General features: G+C 45.2%; 1 protein-coding gene across 1 annotated transcript in view; it reads right to left on the bottom strand.

Moving 5' to 3' along the window:
* Positions 1 to 16,639, bottom strand: part of ATRNL1 (attractin like 1) — an 859,416-nt gene that overhangs the window by 513,343 nt on the left and 329,434 nt on the right. The window contains exon 19 of the mRNA XM_040361535.1: positions 1,613 to 1,750. Coding sequence (XP_040217469.1) covers positions 1,613 to 1,750 — 138 coding nt within the window. The remainder of the gene's footprint in view (positions 1 to 1,612; positions 1,751 to 16,639) is intronic.

A 16,639-nucleotide genomic window follows, 5' to 3' on the forward strand; every position in this document is an offset into this window, starting at 1 on the left:
AACATCACTCTTTAAGCATAAATAAAAAAAGGATTTTTAACTTATCTGTATATTCCATATCTTGCAGTATAGTATAGAACACAGGCAATTCCAAATTTGGAGTATAGTATATAACACAGGATGAGTATGCATACACCCTGGGTTATAGGTAGTACCTTGAGGGGATTGGACACTGGCAAAGCTTTAGGAAGACATACCCCCCACGTGTCTCCCCTACCCCACCAATCACCCTAAACCCACTCGGTGAGTCCTACGTTTTGTAGCAAGCAATTCAGAAAAAGAAAAGGAATGTAAGAAGGGTGGCCTGTGTCCTGTGCTGTATTGAAAGATATGGAATTTACAGGTAAATCAACATTCCTCTTATCTTAATCTTACAGTACACAGGCAGATTATTCATAAGCCATGGCATGTTCTCAGGCAATAAATAGGAAGGGTGGGCAACAATTAGGCAATAACTGTGTCAACAGGCCCAAATAAGAAGGGTCAGAAGACCCAATTTCAGAGTGCTGCTGCATGAAGCTTGTGCCCAAAATTTCTCTGGACAGCCACCTGGTAAACTCTGGAAAAGTATGACCAGAAGACCAGGCGGTGGACTTACACAGCTGCTTGATGCCAAAATTCACAGGAAACTCCTGCCGATCTGGTAAAATGGGTGCAAAAATCACAGGAGATTTTTCTTTGAGAATGTAAGCTATTGCAATCAGATTCCTTAGCCATTGTGTGATGGTGGACTTTGAAGCAAGGTGTCCCTTGCAAGGTTCAGAGGACATGACAAACATGGCACCTGCTTTTCTGATTGCTGATTCACTGCTGCCAACCCCGTCTTCTACGTGCCGGTCCTTCTCTCTCTACCCAGCCTTCTTCGCCACGCCTTCCATGTCCTGGTCTTTCTCTCTCCACCCACCCAGCCTCCTCCGCCGCTGTCATCAGTGAAGGGAGGGCAGGAGAAGGAGCTGGCCAAATTAACATTTTAATTAACATTCTGAGCGCAAGGCACTCCTGAACCCTGCATTGTGAGCCTAAAGCACTCCTGATCCATGATGCATTTTGAGCGCAACGCACTCCTGATCCACACATTCTGAGTTCAACGCACTCCTGAACCCTGCATTGTGAGCCTAACGCACTCCTGATCCATGCATTCTGAGAGCAACGCTATCCTGATCCCTGCATCCTGAGTTCAACGCATTCCTGAACCCTGCATTGTGAGCCTAACGCACTCCTGATCCCTGCATTCTGAGTGCAACCCACGCCTGATCCCTGCATTCTGAGCGTAACGCACTCCTGAACCCTGCATCAGGAGGGTCAGACAGATTTTACACTTCCATACCCACTTGAAGCAGGTTAACTGCACCTAAATAATTCTCAATGATATCAAAGGTGTGTGAAGCTGAAACCATATTGACACAAGCGCAAAGCCACCCCTAACGGAATCAGAACAATGTATGTTTTATTTCAATGGTTCCTCTTCCTCAACATTCCCCAAATCATACCAAATTCCTCAACAAGTGTATCATCTCCTGAAATTAAGCAACATTCACGTCATCAGCCTATGCTCAGTCAGCAGCATTATGACATTAGACATGGCAGATGATAGGTAACCGGTGTAACTCACCTTCGCACTCGCCGCCATTGGTGGGGTTACCGTGGTACCCGGGCATGCAGGTCTCGCAGTGTTTACCCGTTGTAAGGTTCTTGCACTGCTCGCACACGTTGTTGTTGATGCACGTGCTGTGCCCATTACACTGACAGGCTGGAAGAGAAAAAAATAAATAAGAGTCAGAGGTCACTACAACATCAAACAGCATCATCAGTCAATAACAGATTAGAAAAACTGCAACTGTAATTCCGACAACTAAAACACATGCAAGGACACATGTGGTCTTCTCAATTTCCCCAAACTTTCCTAAGAGATAATGCATGGCCTGTAATTTATATAGGCTGAAAAGAGGATCTCTCTAAGAATCTGGGTGTTCTGTCCTTATGCCGCTTACAGACGATCGGACATTGACAACAAAACCGTGGATACATTTCCGACGGATGTTGGCTCAAACTTGTGTTGCATACACACGGTCACACAAATGTTGTCAGAAATTCTGAACGTCATGAACGCAGTGGCGTACAACACATAAGACGGCACTAGAAAAGAGAAGTTTAATACCAGTCGTCTTAGTATAAGTTTGGTGAGCGACGATTCACGCTTTTCAGCCTTGTGCTTTTCAGTCCGTTACAGCGTGACGCATGTGCCATCTCCATTACGAACGCTAGTTTTACCAAACCCAGGAACTTGGTGCATGGACATTGGGAACCCCCCCCCCCCCCATAATGGACACAGAAGGTGTGCAGATCTGGGAACCCTTATTATAAGCACAGCAGGTGTACAGACCCAGAAACTCAGTGCAGGGACTGTGGGAACCCCTCATAATGGGCACAGCAGGTAAGCAAACCTGAGAACTCAGCACAGCTATGGCGGGAACCTTTCATAATGGGCACAGCAGATGTGCCAACATGGAAAATCAGTGCAGGGATGTCCCCAAGAGAGAGAAGATATTGTCAGGTGATCTAACTCTCCAGCGTTTAGCAAACACCAGGATATTAGATTTGGGTGGGATGACAAGTATTAGAATTATGCTCTATGGCCAAGTCTACATGTAATAGAATGGACACAGGGCCGGCCCTATGATGGGACCGGGTGGTACCATGGGTACCAGGCAGCACTTTTAGGGGGGCAGCATACTGATGCCCACCAGCCCGTTCTGCCAGCTCCGCTACCCAAATAAAATTGATGTCCTTTTTTTTCCCCACAAATGGAGCTTTCTTTTGGTGATATTTGATCACCTCTGCGGTTTTTATTTTTTGTGCTATAAATATATATATTTTTTAACTTTTTGTTATAATAAATATCCCCAAAATTTAGAAAAATAAACCATTTTCTTCAGTTTAGGCCAACATGTATTCTTCTACATATTTTTGGTACCAAAAAAAACACAATTAGCGTGCATTGATTAGTTTGCGCAAAAGACATTGTGGCTGCCGGCAATTCACAGATCCCTTTATACTCCTGGATACATGTATAGAGCCATGGCAGGTCCTTTTATACGCATATATGCATGTACAGAGCCATGACAGGCCCTCTTTATACATCTATAGAGCCATGACAGGCCCTCGTTATACTCCTTTATACATGTATAGAGCCATGACAGGTCCTCTTTATACTCCCATATACATTTATAGAGCCATGACAGGTCCTCTATATACTATGTATAGAGCCATGACAGGTCCTCTTTATACTTCTTTATACATGTATAGAGCCATGACAGGTTCTCTTTATACATCTATAGAGCCATGACAGGCCCTCGTTATACTCCTTTATACATGTATAGAGCCATGTCAAGTACTCTTTATAGTCCTATATACATTTATAGAGCCATGACAGGTCCTCTTGATATTCCTTTACATGTAAAGAGTAAATGACAGGTCCTCTATATACATGTATAGAGCCATGACAGGTCCTCTTTATACTCCTATACATATATAGAGCAATGACAGATCCTCTTTATACTCCTTTATACATGTATAGAGCCATGACGGGTCCCCTTTAGTTATCATGATATAAAATAATGAATGTGGGGGCCTTTTGGTTGGCGTGATTTTTTTTTCTGGGGGGAGGGGGGCAGCATTTCATTCTTGGTCCCAGGCAGCACAATGTCTTGGGCCGGCACTGAATGGACACCATCTATGACCACCTACCGGTTGCATGACTTTGGAGCACTTTGCCACAGTTTCCTCACTGTAGGAATTAATAAAAACTTCATCTGTTGGGACGCCCACACACACTGAACCAAACCTGAGTCAATTTGGTCTTATGTGCTGCTAAACACACCTCAAGGATTCCCGCAGAATGGAACATATTTAAATCACCCCGATAAAATCACTGTGTAAAAGTTCCTTCCTTTCTGTGATCAAGTCTGATAAGTGGAGAGAATATTTGTGCAAGACCAGCGATAAGAATTTCACATTGTCAGCTGGAATGTAATTATGTACTCGCGGCAACATTACAAAAATAAAACGATAAGGGAAAAGGCCTCGGTCCAACACTTAATTTGTCTTTTACATATAAAATTATATTGTTCGGCGTCAAATCATTCAAATACGGCAGGAAAACATTGTATTATGTATGAGGGAAAGGGGGGCTGAGCAGTGTGGTCATGTATTATTCTCTACAAGAAGAATCTGGGAACACAAAGCGGTCATCTTATCTATTCGCACACAACCGGCATGAATACATCAATTACAGAATTATTTCTAGGGGCTCCAGATACAAACAGAAGTGAGTGAAATACCCAATTTCTGACAATTAGGTCCCACTAATTAGATTAAACATACGATGAAAAGACGGTATCGATTTTATGTGTTGCTTTGTTCTGCTTTTCATTGCTAAAACATTTAAATAACTCTGATTTATGCTGAACTCCAGGTAGATATAAAATAAAATAAATTATCGCTGTATTCATTATTACATCATTAAGCCCTGGTTCACACTGGGTACGATTTGGAACGATTTGAGATGCGATTTGTCACGTCAAATCGCATCTCAAATCGGCGGCAATTGTCGGCAATGGCACTGTCCTAATCAGTGCGACGCCGCATCTGCGATTTCAAAAAGTAGTTCCTGTACTACTTTTTGCGATTTCGGGCCGCGATTTACATTAAATTGCGGCCGAAATCGCGGCAAAATCGCGGTAAAATCGCGCATTTTACCGCGATTTTGAATTCGCAGCAGTGTGAACCTAGGCTAAATGTCATTTGTAAACAGTTGTATGCTGATAAAAAAAAAAACAACCAGAAAGAAAAAAAAAACACCTGTAAGGCAATTGCATAATGTGCTACTATGCATCACATACTAGCACATTATGAAATATTTACCTTCGATCAGAACAAAGTCTTCCTGCTGCACGCTATCACAGCTGAAAGCCTGACATCTTCCCCCGGTCTTTCTTCCGGGTTCGCACGCTCCAGCTGTGTGATTGGCCGGAGCCGCGATGACATCACACCTTGCATGGGAGCCCTCGGTTCCAGCACAAAGCTCTGAAGTTCCGGCAAGGTGTCATACCTTCGCCGCTGATGTCACTGGCTGCACAGTGTGAATATCTCCTAAACGGTGCACGTTTAGGAGATATTCATTTTACCTACAGGCAAGTCTTATTATAGGCTTACCTGTAGGTAAAAAATCACAAAGGGGGCTTTAATACCGCTTTAAAGTACCCAAATATGGCCCCTGTACAAGAGAAGGGAAACAATATCTAACGAGTGGACATTGATGGTCAGACTTTGAGGCCAAGGAAGTAAGTTAAAAAATGTTTAATTTGATAGCATATAAATACAAAAAATACAGAAATAATACAAAAAATTGTTATTATTAGTAGCCACTGTATATTCCTCAGAAGTCGCCAACGCACGTTTCGCCGTGGGGCTTCTTCAGGACGAAGACGAGGAATGCATATTTAGCATAAAGACAGATTTGTGTATGACATATGGTCCTCAGTGGAAGCATCCATAAGGTATATATGATGCACAATGAATGACAACATTCGTCAGGATGCAGTTTTGGCAGGAATTTGCATGCGCAACAACTGGAATCTTTGGTAAGCCAATAGAGGTCAAAACGAAAAATCCATGGGTTGCAGGGCTAGACAGTCCCCGACACACTGCACAGCTCAAAAAAGACTAATTAAAATGATCTTAGGTTTGCTGGGACAGCAGATCGTAGTCGGCATGTATAGCCTATGAAGCCAAATGTTCAGGTCAAAAGTACCGCTGATGAACAAGCGCTGTATTTAAAACAGGAGGCCGTGGAGCGGCGGAAGGTAAAGGTATCTGTGTCCCAGGGTGTACACGAGGCAACACGTGTCCGTGTTGCCTCGTGTACACCCTGGGACACAGATACCTTTACCTTCCGCCGCTCCACGGCCTCCTGTTTTAAATACAGCGCTTGTTCATCAGCGGTACTTTTGACCTGAACATTTGGCTTCATAGGCTATACATGCCGACTACGATCTGCTGTCCCAGCAAACCTAAGATCATTTTAATTAGTCTTTTTTGAGCTGTGCAGTGTGTCGGGGACTGTCTAGCCCTGCAACCCATGGATTTTTCGTTTTGACCTCTATTGGCTTACCAAAGATTCCAGTTGTTGCGCATGCAAATTCCTGCCAAAACTGCATCCTGACGAATGTTGTCATTCATTGTGCATCATATATACCTTATGGATGCTTCCACTGAGGACCATATGTCATACACAAATCTGTCTTTATGCTAAATATGCATTCCTCGTCTTCGTCCTGAAGAAGCCCCACGGCGAAACGTGCGTTGGCGACTTCTGAGGAATATACAGTGGCTACTAATAATAACAATTTTTTGTATTATTTCTGTATTTTTTGTATTTATATGCTATCAAATTAAACATTTTTTAACTTACTTCCTTGGCCTCAAAGTCTGACCATCAATGTCCACTCGTTAGATATTGTTTCCCTTCTCTTATACCTTACAGATGTGGCCCATGTGAGTGCTCTCCTTACGTTTCTTTCCCATTTCTTCTATTTTTTTCCTCCCCTTTTTCTTTTTTTCCTCCCCTTTTTCTTTTTTTCACTCTTTCTCCTTCTTCCCTTTTCCCTTTTCTTTTTTCTTCTTCTTTCTACCTTTCCTTCTTCCTCCCTCTAGTTCCTCATCCTTTCCCTTCCCTTTTTTTGAATCATCATGGCCCCTGTACAGTAGAGCTCAATCTAGTAGAAGGAGAAGCAGCACAAGCATACACATTCAGTTGTGCTGCAGTGCTTATGTGCTAACAATGAACATGCTAAAAGAGGTGAGCTTATCAGTCTGCTGCTTTTCCTTTCCCTGCCCAATCACAGGCTAGGGGAGGGACAAGACCTGTAGCAAACTTCTCCTTCTACTGCCCAATCACAGGCAAGGGGAGGGACAAGACCTGTAGCAAACTGCTCCTTCTACTGCCCAATCACAGGAAAGGGGAGGGACAAGACCTGTAGCAAACTGCTCCTTCTACTGCCCAATCACAGGAAAGGGGAGGGACAAGACATTTAGCAAGCTTCTCCTTCTACTGCCCGATCACAGGCAAGGGGAGGGACAAGACCTGTAGCAAGCTTCTCCTTCTACTGCCCAATCACAGGCTAGGGGAGGGACAAGACCTGTAGCAAGCTTCTCCTTCTACTGCCCAATCACAGGCTAGGGGAGGGACAAGACCTGTAGAAAGCTTCTCCTTCTAACTGCCCAATCACAGGAAAGGGGAGGGACAAGACTTGTAGCAAGCTTCTCCTTCTACTGCCCAATCACAGGAAAGGGGAGGGACAAGACCTGTAGCAAGCTTCTCCTTCTACTGCCCAATCACAGGCTAGGGGAGGGACAAGACCTGTAGCAAGCTTCTCCTTCTACTGCCCAATCACAGGCTAGGGGAGGGTCAAGACCTAAATTGCAGCAAAGAAAAATCATGTTTTCTACTCTACAATACAGGGCTGTGATGTGTGGCAGAGCTGCGAAATTTGCAGGACTGTGTGGACAGAAATGCAAAACCTTTTACTGGTAAAACATCTCTCATAAATGTATTTCTTCTGTGTGTTTGGCTTTTTGTCTGCAGTTCAGCTTTAAAGCAGTTTTAAACCCAAATAAAAACATGTATTATATTGCAGCTCATTAATTCTAAGATGTGATGGCTGCATTCAGTGTTTTTTTTTAGGCCTTCTTTCCTTTACTTTCACCTGTTGATCTGGCCAGTAAGTCTGTAGTTTTTCAACAACAACAAAAAAAAATGTTTAACTGCTACAGATGTAGCAGTTAAGAGAGTTGAGACCAACCAATTGCTACTGGCAGGGATGCTTACAATGGTCAGCTTTTATTTAATAAAAAACCTTTATCCCAAAAAGGAATAAAACAGTTTGCTGTAACTGCTTATAAAGCGTCGGCTGGAGTTTCGCTTCAATTTGTTATTGTATATAAATCTGCTAATACATTTTACACCCCCCCCCCCAGATTGACAATGCTGCTCTCCAAAGATGCCCCCCCTTTGCTCTTTCATCCAGAGTGGGGGGCTTTCTAATGCCACGTACACACAACCGTTTTTCGGGTTCTAAAAAATTACGTTTTTAAGGTTCAACCCGATCATTAAAACGACGTTGCTACATTAAAACTACACACGATCGTGATAAAAAATGCTCTAGCAAAGCACAGTGGCGTACAACGGCACTATAAAGGGGAAGTTCCATGCGGATGACGCCACCCTTGGGGCTGCTTTTGCGGATTCCGTGTTAGTAAAAGACGATTCTCACTTTTCTGTCTGTTACAGCGTGATGAATGTGCTTACTCCATAAGAACGGTAGTTTTACCAGAACGAGCCATCCCGTCTCATAACTTGCTTCTGAGCATGCGCGTTTTTTTCATGTCGTTAAAGCCCACACACGATCATTTTTTACAACCTTAAAAATGACAACGTTAAAAACGTCATGAAAAAATAGAGCATGTTCGAAATTTTTAATGGCCATTTTTTAGATCGTGAAAAGTGCTCTGAAGCCCACACACGATCGTTTTTTAATGACGTCATTTTTTAAAACCCGAAGAATGGTCGTGTGTACGCGGCATAATACAGGAGGTGTGTTAGGCTGCATTCACACCTGAGCGTTTTGCCGCCTGAAGCGCGACGCTCAAAAACGCTAGAGGGGAAAAAATACATTATTCTCTATGGAGATGGTTCACATCTCCACTCCAAAACGCCTGACGCCGAACGCCTGAAGCTCAAACAAGTTCCGGACCCTTTTTTGCGCGAATCGGGCGGTTTGGGCGTTTTTGAGCGTTTCTATTTCCCATAGAAAGTAATGGAAAACGCTTGATTCAAGCGACTAGCGCGACTAGCGCGACAACGAGCGTTTGCTACGGGCGTTTTGTCGCTTTAATCAATAGAACATTTCACCCAGGCAGAAGATAAAAAGAATCTCCCAACATAGCAACAAGTGATGAAAAGATGATAATTTTTCCTATTGGCTAAAATAAAAAACGTTGAAGTACAAAAACGTCGGACGACGCTGTATGCAATCGTGCAAATAAGCATGAATATGCGCGACAACGCGCCGGAAAGAACGACCTACGATCAGGTGTGAATGCAGCCTTACTGGCCAGATCACCAGGTGAAAACAGAGGGAAATGTAAAAGAAAAAACGAATGCAGCCACCACATCTAATGATTGGTAAGCTGCAATAGTGTTAGATTATTGGTTTGGGGTTTAATATCGCTTTATTGTTATACTGTACAACACTATTATTAGCACAAAACTGTACATACAAAAGGATATGAGCAATTGAAGCTTTGCTATTGTATTGTAACTGTTATTTGTATTTCTTATTTTTTGTTACACTTTATTAAAGCGGTAGTTCACCCCCCGACACATTTTACCATCGAGACAGGCATTGTAGCGCGAGCTACAGTATGCCTGTCCCGATTTTTTTAACCCCGTACTCACCTTGTAGTCGTCCATCGTAGATTTCGGCTCCCGCGGGGAATGGGCGTGCCTATGGAGAGGGAGGATGATTGACGGCCGGCCCTGGCACGTCACTCTCCCCGAAGACAGCCGGAGTAGGTCTCGGCTCTTCACGGCGCCTGCGCACAGGCTATGCGCACGCGTCGTGAAGACCAAGCCTATTTCGGCTATTTCCGGAGAAGCGTGACGCGCCAGAGCCGGCCGTCAATCATCCTCCGTCTCCATAGGCACGCCCATTCCCCGGTATCTTCGATGGACGACTACAAGGTGAGTACGGGGGTAAAAAATTCGGGACAGGCATACTGTAGCTCGCGCTACAATGCCTGATTTTAAGGTAAAAGAAAAAATAGGATTTTTTGTACTCACCGTAAAATCCTTTTCTCTGAAGTCCATGGACGGACACAGCTCCTTAAATCTTGACAAGTGGGTTATGTTCCCTGTTTACAGGAGAGGACTAGGCAGAAACATGTTAAATAGTTAAATACATGTTACATTAACAGAGTTGAACAGCCCCGCCCAGGGGGCGGTCCCTCCAGACATAACCCTCCTCACTGCAGCTTGCAGCCTCAGTTCGTAACAAGCAGTACAAACCTAAAAAGGAGGGGTGGGAGCTGTGTCCGTCCATGGACTTCAGAGAAAAGGATTTTACGGTGAGTACAAAAAATCCTATTTTCTCTTATCGTCCATGGACGGACACAGCTCCTTAAATCTTGACAAGTGGGACGTCCCCAAGCAGTGTCAAAAAACGAGGGGTGGGAAATATATCAGTAAAAACAATTTTAACTTCACCCCAAAACAAGCAGAGCTCCTCAACGGAGGAGGTGCAACTTTAAACAGCCGCCGGCAAAAACTAGTGGCTGAAAAAAACATCATAAGATGCACTCACAGCAACCATGTAAATTCTGGAAAAAGCGTGAACGGACGAGCAAATCGCCGCCTCGCACACCTGTGAGACCGACGCATGATGTCGGGAAAAAAAAAAAACCCAGGAAGCACCAATTGCCCTGGTCGAAAGTGCCGTGACCGGAAAGGGGGGCCCGCCCTTAGGAGCATAGGCCTGTATGACGGCCTGCCCGATCCACCGAGAAATGGTGGTCGACGAGACCGCCAGGCCCTTTTGTGGACCAGACACCGACACAAAAGAGAGTCAGAAGCTCCGAGATGGAGCCGTAGTAGGCTGGTATACCCGCAAAGCGCGTACCACGCCTAAAGTATGAAAGGCCGAAACCTCCTTCGGAAGAAGGGAAGGTCGCGGGCGCACCATCACCTAATCCTTATGGGGGATCAAGCATGGCGGCTTGCAAGACAAGACCGCCAACTCAGAAACCCCTCTAACAGAGGTAAAGGCCACTAAAGGGGCCACCTTCTGAGATAGTGTCAAGAGAAAATCTCTCTGATGTTTCCAAAAGGAAGGTTCCTGAAGAACCGAGAGCACCAGAGTCAAAACTCATGGGGGAAGAGATGGGCCAAGAGGGGAAAGTATATGACAAACCCTTTGCACACAAAAAAAGGGGACCCACCAGGGAACGGGCCGCAAAAAGGCCACTAAAAGAACACAGCCAAGGCTGAAATCTGCCCCCAAACGGTGCTTTAAGCAATTTTTAGATCCAATCCAAGCTTTAAAAACAGCAGGACCCTGGACATTGAAAGTACGCCCGTGGACGTCACTCCATCCCTTCGCACCAAGAGAGGTGCGACGGTAGATCCTCCGGAAGAAGACTACGGTGCCCTGTTGAGATGACCGAGTCAGACAGACCCTGGTCACCTAAAGTCTGGCTTCCAATAACCATGTTAAGCAAGTCAGTGACTGTACAACAGGAGGAAGTATGGGACCTTGAGACAGGAACCTCCTGCCCTGGCAATCGCCAGGGTGCCTCCGCTACCAGGCGCCCGATATCAGCGTACCAAGGACGCCGAGATTAATCTGGAGCGATTAGAATCATCGGGATCTCCTCAGCATCCACTCTGTGGAGCGGCCGAGGAAGCAACTACCATGGAGGAATGGCAAAAAATCACCGATACAGACAACACAGGGCCACCAGCGCGACTGACGCGTCTGTACAAGATCACTAGACCTGGCCACTAACTGACACCCTTGCGGCGGAGACAAGCTGCCAGGAGGGCAGGATTTGGGTGCCGGCGTGATCGGCTTATGCACCCAGGGACAGATTAGTCCCCCAGCTGGGCCTTTGACGGCCTGGGAGGGTTGCAGATTCGAACCAATGACTCTTTTGCTGCCAAGTAATGGAGTTAAGCACTACACCACCGTGTGCATAAAACCATTCTGAAACAGACGCCCTGGATAACAAGGGCGCAGCATTCAATGAAGCATCACAGACCTATATGAGGCCCTGGACCAGCTGGTCCGCTAGGCTAATAACCTCAGGAGAGAGTCGGTGCTCCTCCACTGTCTGGTGCAAAATGCTCACTCTGTGAGTTGTATACAGCACTAGGGGTCAGGACTACTCCAAGATGGCCGCCGAGCGTTCAGAACGCGGCCACAGGAAAAAGGCCAGCACAATGTAAGCTGCGCCATAGCGTGGCTACGACAAAATGGGCGCCAATGGGAGTTTTCAATGTAATTGAAAAATCTCCCAAAAAATAGCGCCAGCGACCACTGAGACCCCAGTGTAGTGGCCACAATAGGCCGCAAGCCAGACCCCAGCATGGTAAACATGGAACGGGTCAGTACTTCGGATCTTCTATCAGTCAGATCCATACAAGTAGGGGTTCCCGCCCGGCGGTGAGGGACTACAAAAGCCCTCAGTGGCTTTTCTCATTCCGCATCTCAGAAATTATCAAAGAAGGGCACAGAAGGAAAAAACCTACACAGCGGTCTGATTTGTGTGATCCAAAAAAGACCGAGCCCTCAGCGGAAACCCAGCTTGCACTATGCAGCTTAGGAGAGTCCCTTGCAGCAGTAAAAAGCGCACCCATAAATGCCTTATTCTGCTTTTTTTTTTTTTTTTTTTTTAACTAGGTACCTAGTCCATGGCTCCATAACAGAGCATTCCCCAGGGGATAACGGGGGAAGGGGGCACTCTTTTACCGCCCGCCCGCAGTCCACCCCCACCCTGGCACAAACTGTGTCCAGGACTAACAATAAAAACTCTGTGGGAATCACAGGTGCTAACACCTGCTGCCACCACCAGCATGTGGGGAAGGACCCAGATACTGACTCCAATATTTACATATAGTGTGTATTATAATATGCACACCTGTCCATACAAATAGACAAAAGCTCCTAGAGCCCTATTCAGGGCCTCTCACCCACTTGCTGCGCTGACCAGGGGTAACCAGGGGACTCCCTCAGGAGGAGACTGCACAGCGCTGCCTGTGAGGAAAAGAACCGTGAGGTAACTTTTGCAGGGACCTGTGTTTAAACAGGAAAAGCCTCATAGGGCTGTTTTATTTAAGGATAAGACACAGATACAGCATAAAAAGCAAAACCATTACAGGTGTCACCAATCAGTCAGCGTCTGCTGAAGTATAATCATAAACATCTGTGCTCATCACAGGGCTTTTTACCTCACAGGAAAGCCCAATACAAAAAAGAAAAAACACAGGCCAGATAACACAGTCCCCTCAGGAAGGCCCCCTCCCCCCTGACAGCGGCAATGTTAGCAATGCAGCAAGGGAAAGGAGCAGGGAAGTAAGGGGAAGGGACCCCCGAACCCCAGGAATGCCCAGCTGTACCAACCCACCGAAGCAGGAGGGACTGTACTTACCCGTCCGAGCGAGGACTCGCTGACGCATTCCTGACAGACCTACAACCGCAATGGAGGTAGCTGTCGGCCCGGTCCACTGTGAGTGAGACAACACCACAGCCCAGTCATATGTGGACCTCGGAGCAAAGCTCACCGGCCACCTCAGGAGTCATGAGGTATGGCGTGGCAGACCAAGCCTCTTTGCAAAGGTGTGCCCACGCTTGCTGGTCGGACTGAGTAGACTACAAGGATCTATAATATCCAGCCTGTCTCTCAGCCAACAGTTGAAAGAAGATTCTTCAAGAAAAAGTAAAGTAAAATAAAATAAAATTTCTCCTCAGGGCGCTGGGCCCAAAGGGAGCCATACGTCCTTCTCCTTTGCTAGGCAGAACGAAACTGAGGCTGCAAGCTGCAGTGAGGAGGGTTATGTCTGGAGGGACCGCCCCCTGGGCGGGGCTGTTCAACTCTGTTAATGTAACATGTATTTAACTATTTAACATGTTTCTGCCTAGTCCTCTCCTGTAAACAGGGAACATAACCCACTTGTCAAGATTTAAGGAGCTGTGTCCGTCCATGGACGATAAGAGAAATTTTTTTTTTTTTTTCCCGTCGATAGGGTGAACCCCCGCTTTAATCTCCTTATATGACCTTTTTATGTCTCTCTGTGATGTACCCTCTGGGCTGACAAGTGGCAAATAATGTGTCTGATTAAATCAAAGGAGATCCACATACTCAAACTGCAAATACACGGCACATAGTGAATGTTTTATTACATTTGCAGCAAACAGGAATATGAAATATAAGAATTATTGACCGATGAACTCAACAGCTACAAACACTCTTCACCGGGATACAATCTCCAATACCCGCTCTGCCTGATGACAGTATAAAACATCCTTCACCAGTACAGAGAGGATTCTAAGGGTATTGTGTACCATTTAGTCAGGACTCATGTGAGTGGTTTCATATTCTCTGTACAGCACTACGGAATATGTCAGAGATATATAAATGTATAATAATATTAGTGTGTGACTATGGGGGGGACATTAGGTCAGCCATACACAATTCCAGCTTAATCGGTCGAGATTCAAACCGTTAATTGGCAGGCGGAATGTACCAACTTGGGTACAACCAGCCTGCTGGATTCTCAAGCGATTATTGCTAGCGGCTGCCATAGCCACAAGCGATGATCACTGTCTTCTAATCACTGTCAGGCTAATCCAAGGGTAGGCAACCTGGGGCCCTCCAGCTGTCGTGGAACTACATTTCCCATGAGGCATTGCAAGGCTGGCAGTTATAATTACTCCCAGAGGCATGATGGGACTTGTAGTTCTGCACACAGTGTGAGGGGCCCCCTGGTCTAATCACTCTGTCTTCCCTCGCCTGCTCCCACCACCATGGTTGCTGGAAAGTAATTTGCACCATCTATGGCCTGCCTTAGAGTGTAAGCTCATCTGGTGCAGAGACTAATGGGGCAGATCCACAAAGGTATTACGCCGGCGTATCTCTTGATACGCCGCGTAATTTCAAATTTTGCGCGTCGTATCTTTGTTTTGTATCCTCAAAACAAGATACGACGGCATCTCGGCTAGATCCGACAGGTGTACGTCTTCGTACGCCGTCGGATCTAAGCTGCAATTTTTCGGCGGCCGCTAGGTGACTTTTCCATCAAATTCCGCGTCGAGTATGCAAATTAGCTAGTTACGGCGATCCACGAACGTACAACCGGCCGGCGCTTTTTTTTACGTCGTTTGCGTTCGACTGTTTCCGACGTATAGTTAAAGCTGCTGTTATGAGGGGTACTCAATGTTAAGTATGGCCGTCGTTCCCGCGTACAATTTTGAATTTTTTACGTCGTTTGCGTAAGCCGTTCGCGAATAGGGATTTGCGTAAAATGACGTCACCGTCGTGAGCATTGGCTTGTTCCGGGTTAATTTCGAGCATGCGCACTGGGATACCCCCACGGACGGCGCATGCGCAGTTAAAAAAAAACGTTGTTTACGTCGGGTCATGACGCATTAACATAAAACACGCCCCCATCACAGAGATTTGAATGGCGCTCCATTACGCCGCCAAAGATACACTACGCCGCCGTAACTTACGGCGCAAATTCTTTCAGGATTCGAAAAAAAAAAAAAAAGTTACGGCGGCGTAGTGTATCTTAGATACGCTGCGCCCGGCGCAGAGGTACGTGGATCTGCCCCTAATGTGTTTAGCTAGGTGTTCTCTGGACAGCACTAGTGGATACATCATAGCTAAATAAATGTATATTAATAATAGTGTGCGATTGTGGTAGGATATTAGAGCGCAAGCTCTTCTGGTGAAGAGGTTTATGTAAATGGATAAGTGTTCTCTGTACAGCACCACAAAATATGTTAGAGCTATATAAAATGTATAATATATCCACTTGCCGACCAGCCGCCGTCATTATACGGCAGCAGGTCGGCGCGATCCAACGAACCGTCGTAGCTGTATGTCGATCCCTTTAAGCTGGCACGATGAACGCCAGCCACGTGCGATCGCGGGCACGAGAGTCAGAACAGGGACATGTGTGTAAACACACACATCCCAGTTCTGTGAGGAGAGGAGAGGCAGATTGTGAGTTCCTACTAGCTAGAAACTACGATCTGTCATTTCCCCCAGTCACTCCCATCCCCCTACAGTTAAAACACAGTTAACCCCTTTATCGCCCCCTAGTCTTAACCACTTCCCTGCCAGTGACATTTACACAGTAATCAGTGCATTTTTATAGCACTGATCGTTGTATAATTGTCAATGGTCCCAAAAATGTGTCAACAGTGTCCAATCTGTCCGCTGCAATGTCGCAGTCCTGATAAAAATCGCAGATCACCGCCATTATTAGTAAAAAAAATTATTATAATAAAAATGCCATAAATCTATCCCCAATTTTGTAGACGCTGTAACTTTTGCACAAACCAATCTATAGGTGCTTATTGCGATTTTTATTACTTAAAATGTGTAGAAGAATATATATTGGCCTAAACTGATTAATTTTTTTTTTTTTTTTTAAATGGGGATATTTATTTATTTAATTAAAAAGTACAAAACACTGTGTTTTTTTCAAAATGTTCGCTCTTTTTTTGTTTATAGTGCAAAAAAAAAAACGCAGAGGTAATCGAATACCATCAGAAGAAAGCTCTATTAGTGGGGAAAAAAAGGATGTCAATTTTCTTTGGGTGCCACGTCGCATTACTGCGCAATTGTCAGTAAGGTGACGCAGTGACGCATCGCAAAAAATGGCATAGTCATTGAGCAGCCAAATCTTCCAGGGCTGAAGTGGATATAGATATATATATATATATATATATATATATATATATATATATATATATATATATTTATTAGGTGTAACTGTATTATACATTTATATACAGTG

This window comes from Rana temporaria, chromosome 8 (genome assembly GCF_905171775.1).
Source record: "Rana temporaria chromosome 8, aRanTem1.1, whole genome shotgun sequence".
Lineage (NCBI taxonomy): Eukaryota > Metazoa > Chordata > Amphibia > Anura > Ranidae > Rana > Rana temporaria.